General features: G+C 33.0%; 1 protein-coding gene across 1 annotated transcript in view; it reads left to right on the top strand.

The window, feature by feature from the left end:
* Window positions 1-66: 66 nt before the first annotated feature.
* The window catches only part of LOC134274742 (uncharacterized), a 38,513-nt gene continuing 30,954 nt past the window's right edge, over window positions 67-7,625 (top strand). The window contains exons 1-7 of the mRNA XM_062756979.1: window positions 67-215; window positions 1,115-1,324; window positions 1,510-1,653; window positions 3,311-3,394; window positions 3,602-3,708; window positions 5,475-5,661; window positions 6,284-6,351. Coding sequence (XP_062612963.1) covers window positions 174-215; window positions 1,115-1,324; window positions 1,510-1,653; window positions 3,311-3,394; window positions 3,602-3,708; window positions 5,475-5,661; window positions 6,284-6,351 — 842 coding nt within the window. The 5' untranslated portion in view covers window positions 67-173. The remainder of the gene's footprint in view (window positions 216-1,114; window positions 1,325-1,509; window positions 1,654-3,310; window positions 3,395-3,601; window positions 3,709-5,474; window positions 5,662-6,283; window positions 6,352-7,625) is intronic.

Below are 7,625 nucleotides of genomic sequence, written 5' to 3'. Positions count from 1 at the left end.
CATACTTAATATCCAACAAAGTACATTATACTATCATTTGCTTTTTTATATCTAATTTGAAAGCATCGTTTCGCATTGCTGTTCTAGGTTTACCGCAACCTTAGCCTCGGTATGGAGCAAGTCTACTTTCGCTTTGTCAACAGACCACAAGATTCAAGACAGAAATCAAAGAAATGAGTAATATTTACATTCAAGAGCCCCCAACCAATGGGAAAGTATGTTCAGAATATATTGTAGGTGATGCTTAGTAATGCTTAGGTGATGCTTGTCGTTATTTCCTGCTAAATCTTAATCGAATCCAGCCAATATGCAATACCAGAACTTAATCAATAATGCCCCCCCCCCCCAGTTTATCCCAATTAAAAATTCAAGATTTGTAAGCACAATTTATACTCCTTATCTTGGTATAATTATATGTCTTAGTCATACATGCCCCTGATTCAATAAATGCCATATCACAGAGATTAACTGAATTTAATTGAATTTAATGGCTGTTGGCAGTACAGGCTTTTTATTTAAACAAGATATTCTTTAAATGTAGTAATAATTTATTTCAATAAACAAAAGAACAGATAACATTTAGCAAAAAAAGAAATTGTGGAATAAATGTAGCCTTAAAAACTAATGTAGTTTGTGTGTGATGTTCTGGTGCTGAATCGGTATCATCCTCACCATGCCAGGGGTCTTGTGTCAGTATGTTGTCGTGGGACCTCTGGCCAATTTCATTTGATATTTTAGGACTTGCTTCTCTCATTGAAACTAGATAGTTAGATAATTAATGTTAACAGAAAGGATTCAATTGATCAAATGCATGTCTTAAAAGTTGTTTATCATAGATTACAGCTTGATGTGATTAGTTGAGAGAAGAAAAAAAAACAATCATGATTCGTAATTATTCCAAAAGACATTGTTACAGGAATCCCATGGTAGCATGTGGTTTCAGGACCCCTGTCACTTGCAAGGATGGTCTGGAAGTAGTAGTGTCTCTAACTTCGTTTCAAGCCTTGAAATCCCTATACAGAATCTTCCGAGAAGTAAAAAAAAAACTTTAATCTTGAAAAGGTTATTCCTTAGTTATATATTTCATGATATGTGAAATGCTCATATTTTACAGGTTCTATTAATAACATCAGCTGGAGACCTGGACATTGAGTTGTGGTCGAAAGAAGCACCTAAAGCATGTCGAAACTTTATACAGCTCTGCATGGAAGGCTACTACAATGGAACTATATTTCATCGAGTGGTGAAGGACTTTATTGTTCAAGGAGGGGATCCAACTGGAACAGGAACGGGAGGAGAATCAATTTATGGAAAGCCATTTAAAGTAAATTCGCGTCTACTGAAAGGAAAAATTAGTTTTGATATGATAAATATACATAAATGGGATGGAGGGTAAGAAGAAATAAGCTAGTAATTTGTTTTTGGAGTTTCCTGAACAATAAAATTACTTCCTATTTTTCTCTTTACGAAGTTTATTGTTTATTTCTCTGATTTTTTTTTACACTTCAGGATGAAATTCACTCTCGATTACGGTTTGTCAGGAGAGGGTTAGTTGCCATGGCGAACGCTGGAGCAAATGATAATGGCAGTCAGTTTTTCATTACAATGGGACCAACCCCTGAGCTACAAAAGGAACATACAATATTTGGAAAGGTATTTTAAGGCCAAAGTTTTTTTTTCTCTTGGTTTACGATTCCACCGACCCTATTTTTCCCTATTTACAAAAATAAAAATAATGTGTTTGACTCTAGAAACTGGACTCTTAATCCAAAATTTTCTCGACCAAACGACAGTTTTTATAATTTACAACACAGATTGTCAAACCACATGGCGGGACAGCGCAAGACCAACTTAGGGGGCGACTCGCTTACAGACTGTTTCTATACTAATGACCAATGCATCAAATACTCCGTCGGAACTCCTCTAGATTTTACACTTCCGGGTATGAAAAAGTCCATCGTGCAAGTTATACACAAGACGCAAAACAGCTGGACGGCTATCGATGTCATGCCAAAGATGTTGGAGAAGATTTTAGATCTTTTTATTGTCAAATAATTAATTCATGCTGTGAATACAGACATATTTTACTGTTAAATTGTGAAGTTATTAACTTCTTACATGAAGTCACACATCGGATATAAACATAAGTGTAGTTTAATCGGTATGCAGAAGTGCGTCAAAACTTTTATTAGAAAATGAATTTTATATTTAAAACAAAGCTTGAAGAGAAATTAACAAAATTATGACTATGCCAAAAGTCTGGAAGTCTAATGAGAAGAGAAATTTTAGAAGTTTAAGGTTGTGCTACTATGTAAGAAATGAAAAAAAAAATGTTTGATAAACAATTAATCTGATAAGAAACTTTTACATTTTAATTTTAGTTCACGTAGTAGTAAATTTTATTTAATGTCAATGTTGTTCTATTAATTTTTTCTAGATATTTATATACCTTGTAATTTGGGGAAATTTCTTCTAAGATTCTTTTTGTCTTATTAAATCGTTTTAAATACAATGTTTATACAGAAAAAATTATTGAAATGTTTGTAATTTATAAACAATGAAATAGTTTTATAACAATTAATGTGTGCCACATACCGTGATACGCTCCAAGAAGTCTCCCTAAATTTCAAAACTTCTCCCTAAATTTCTTTGATGGAGAAATGTCTCCTTAAATTCTGGGTCTGGGTTATTGGTCAAGGACACACGTATAATAAAGGTAAAAGTTTGTTGTGAAAGCAGTCCATGACTTTCAGAGTTTCCAAAAACTTTTTCGTATGTGGAAAGGTTGACCAGAGAATAGCAGATTCACTTAATTTTACCCGTGCAATGTGTCTATTATGAAAACTTGGACTTGAAAGTCAGAAGAATGAAAACAGGCATCTGAATACATTTCAATGCTACTGGAGAAAAAAAAATATGTCAAGGTTCCAAATTATTTTTATTTTTATTTTTCGACTGCCCAACGCATATTTTTGTGTCAAAAAATCGTAAACAAAAAAAATAAAAACTTTGGCCTAATGGGTTTTATTTTTTACTTGATGATACAAGGTAGAAATGGCCTATTATAACTTTAACTGAATCAGAAGAAAAGAGTTTATTTTCTTTTTTCATATCTGTTAATGTGTCTGACAGTAAACTTTTTTCCATACCTTATACATGTGATTTTTACTCAAAAGGTTTTCTTTCTTCAGAGAGCAAAATCAACAGGCAAATGTTTCTGTGATAAACTTTGATGTTAAGTATGATGCTATGTTTTTCAAATTTGGTTTTACGAATGATTCATAAATAATTCAATATTCTTTATTACCAGATAACAGGGAACACGCAGTATAACTTAGGAAAATTACAGGAAGTGGAGGTTCAACATGATTACGACCCTCTCAAAACTACACATGTAAGTACCCCATCAAATAAAGCTTCATATTCTATGGGAGTAAGAAAAATATTAAACCAATAGTTTGAATAATATTGAAAGTCCACACACACTTTTTTGGGAGGGGGTGGGCAGGAGGTGTATTGTTTTTTGATTGATCATCAGAATGTACCGGCAAATAAGTGTGATTACACAATTCAATTTTTTTTTTCACACATTTTACTCCAGATTTTATCAAACCCATTTGATGACATTATTCCAAGAGTATCTGCACATGAAAGAAAATCTAAAGAATCAAAAGAAGACAAAGTGAAGAGCAAGTCAAAAGCCACAAAGTATGCTATCAGTTTACATGCAATCTAACAAAATTGCAGAGTAGCATTTTGTAGTGTAAGGGAGATAAATCCTATTTCATCACTACCCATCTTGAGGCAATTCTAATAAAACAATCAACATACTTTTCTCTTTTGATATGTTTATCATCATCATCATCAGTAGTGAAATGTTTATTATATCTTTTATATTCTTTGGAAGTAAATATACATGTAGTGAAACATCTCAAAACTGTCACACTGAAAACTCCCTCCAAATCTATCATTATTATGGCGTCGGGCTTGCCCGATCGTCATCTAGCGATCAGTCAGGTTTACGCGACCGCACGTGTCAGTGGATGCATCCGCAATAGAAAATAGCAACAGCTGTAAACCAATTTCTTTTAAAACGTTCACAATGAAAGCTTGAATATAAAATTAAATCAATTGTATCTTCAATTAATACTACTACAAAACAACGATATTATGTTTAATTTTTACGCAAGAAAAACGTTATGGTTGTTGCGGATGAATTTCTACACATAGGGTGCGTCGAATGACATGAATCACATTTTGGGACCGATTACTGTAATACAAACAATCTTAAATACTGTAAAATAATTACAAAATAAACACGAATACAACAAGACTATAAAGATTGAATTTCTTAATCTTAGCTTTACTTTCACGATCTTCAATCCAATTTTAGCCGAACAACCTACGATATTGACCAGTAATGCCAGTATTACTGTATTTATCCATTTCCTCCATTTGTTTACCGCACCTTATCGTAAGTCGATCGTACTTGTAACATTAGAGTCATGGTTGTAGTTAAGATGCAATCACTATACAACAGAACAACACTCTGACAATGGCAATTAATTAAAATAATTTATGAAACCCTTCATATGTCTTCGATTGACTGAAAAGAAATTAGATTGATATAGAGGATGGACATTTCTGACGATGTCTGGTCAATTCGAACCCTGACTCATTCGGACCAGGACACAAGGCTATCAGGCCCTATACTGTATTTGTGTTAAGACTTTTTTTAAATTTTATTATTATGTTACTGGAGTTACTCACTTGACCTATTTGCAAATCTTTTGAAATTGTTTTTCTTGTTCGATGCCATTGAAGCCTTTCAGGCTTTTGATAAAAAGACCCTGTCAGTGATTTGTAAACCTCAGAAAAGCAGCCACCTTTCTAATCTTTGGTCTGGTCTGTGTTGTGAGATGTGTATTGTTTCATCTTGTATATTATTAGTAACATTAAGTTTCTTGAGCATTCCAGAGTGGTCAATATGTTTGGTCATTTTTTCTAGAACATTCTTAAATTTTGTGTATGTCCAGATTGTTCCAGTAATATCATGTTTTAATAATTTCTAGAATATTCTAGATTTATGATACTATATAAATACCCTGTCAATTCGATGCATGGACAATACATTGTCGTATAAGCATCATTGAGGTATTACTGGGATATAATTTCACTGGGACATTGTGTGCAGCAACGGACACTCTGATGTATGTATTTTTAGATTTTTGCTAAGTTTGTACTTAATGATTTGTATATTACTGTAAATAAATTATTGTTAAGTTTAAACTGTGTGATTGATCTTTGCTGGCATTTAGGGTTATTCTGACCCATAACAGTCTGGAAGGAGTGTCTGTTTTTGTTTGTCCAGAAGACAGCCATTTTCGGCAGTTTCTCTGTAATGCAAATTAATAATTTTCTAAGTTCTGCTCTGAAATGTACTAAACTGTGATTGACTTTTTCCCCCCTCTCAGAAATTACAAATTGCTGTCGTTTGGAGATGAAGCAGAAGAACAGGAAGAGGAAGTAGATCTGGTATCCAAGGACTCCAAAGGGAAGAGTAAAAGTAGCCATGACCTTATAGATGACCCTTCCCTCAGTACAGAAACCACAGAGATAGACCAGGAGGAAGTCAGACAGAGACTAGCACAGCCACCAAAGGTTTGGCAAAACCCTTTTTTTGGCAACAAAATTTCCAAATCTATATGAAGTTTTATAATTTGCCACATCCTATTTTTGTGGGATTACTGGGTAGAAGAGTTATAGCTAAAATTCAATAATTTAAACAGAACATAATGGATGAAAATTTAATGTGACTTCATTTTTTTTTCTTTGTGATTTACAAAATGTTTGATGAGAAAACTAAAAGTGGATTATTGAGAAAATCCACTGTACCTTTTTTGGTTGGGAATCTTAAAATTATGCACAGCATTTCAAGCAAAAACTGGAAAAAAAGTCAAAATAATTCAGCAATAGATATGTTGCTGTCTCTTGTTGGGGTTGGAAGGGTAGCGTATAGTAATGTGTTTGTGTGTAAGTTTGTCCAGTGTGAAAACAAGAGTGACATAATTTGCAGTGGGATCAGTGCTGAATGATGCCTTGATTCCTAGATATGCTCTTTCGGAGAGGATGCTTAGGAGTGCCTCTAATGTGTTATATTATTTTCTGCATTAGAGAATGCATTCCAGTCAAAACATATTTACATTTAGAATTTTTTAAAATGTTTTTTTTCTCTCTTTCCTCCTTTTCTTTCGAAATTTAATTTTTACTTTTTTTGTTTAAGGAGAAAAAGAGGAAATCCCCGTCACCAGACAAAGACCAGAAAGAGGAGCAAGAGAGAGTAAGTAGAACGTAAGTACAAAATTATTTCATTACGTGGTCTCCAATATACCGTCTGAGCAAAATTTTTAGCGAGGATTGAATTTTGGCATTTTTAGCGAGGGTGCCGAGATCGCTAAGATTGAATATCGCTAAAATTAATTGTGTTTTATTTGTAATAACTTTTTAGTGAGCATTTTAAAATTGCTAAAATTACATCTTGCTAAATATAAAATACTAGTTTTTAAGGACAAATCGCTAAATTTGCGTCTCGCTAAAATTTCAACTTATACGGTAATTGGCTGCAGAAATTGATCCATCTTTTCTGTGTCATATTACTTCTATGGAGTAGAATTTCTCTCTCTTTTGCCCAATCTGGTTCCTAAGTATTCAAAAAGCACTCAGCAAAATAAACAAATTATTTTTTTGCAAATAAGAAGAGTTTATTTAAAATAGTTGTTCATATGTTGTAAAACAAAAATATTTTACTAAAATGGTGTTAACACGCATTCTCTGTAAGCACCAAAAAATTAATTGTGTTTTATTTGTAATAACTTGGAAACGACATGTCTCGGATTTTGATGAAATTTTCACCATAGGTGTGTCTTGGTGCAAAACTAGTAAATATGGTGTCGGAAGTTCCACACGTGCACTTGGTTGCCATGGAGACGGATCCATTGAATTCGGCCATTTTTGGCCCATTTTGACTAAATGAAAACATGAAAATCGAGGAAATGTGAATGAATATTTATCGGTATCTAATACACTCTAACAAAAATCATTGGATCATATGATAACATGACATTTTAAGGTACACAGGGCATATAATTGTTTATTCTAGAAATATTCCTCCTGTAAGAAAAAGGTCATGCAAAATTACATGGTTTCTAAAAATTTGAAAAATGGGGAAATTGGAATTTTTTGAGATCTTTGAGGCTAAATAAGAAAAATTGTCCGCGGAAATTTCCCAAATCTTATATGTGTTATTATACTTGGGGATAAGTAGTGTCATTTCAAGAAAAAACATAAGTGGGCTTTTGCTCCTATTTTTAGTAACATGCATCTATAAATAGATATATTTTAGAAAAATGTGAAAAATCAAATTTTGGCAAAGTTTAAATTGTCATTACTGCATAATTAGAACGTATGTTGTAAAATTTGAAATTTTGATGACAAGAGCTGGACACTACTAGCTGGTATGGACAACGGTTGAGGGGAATTCCCATTTTTATTTGTAGTAACAGGTGGCTAAATATAGATATGTATCTGAATATTAGGAAAAATGGCATTTTTGTTCTAATTGGAAG

Source organism: Saccostrea cucullata, unplaced genomic scaffold (genome assembly GCF_032062105.1).
Source record: "Saccostrea cucullata isolate Sc308-1 unplaced genomic scaffold, CSIRO_AGI_Scuc_v1 ctg823, whole genome shotgun sequence".
Lineage (NCBI taxonomy): Eukaryota > Metazoa > Mollusca > Bivalvia > Ostreida > Ostreidae > Saccostrea > Saccostrea cuccullata.
This window is presented reverse-complemented; position numbering and strand designations above follow the sequence as displayed.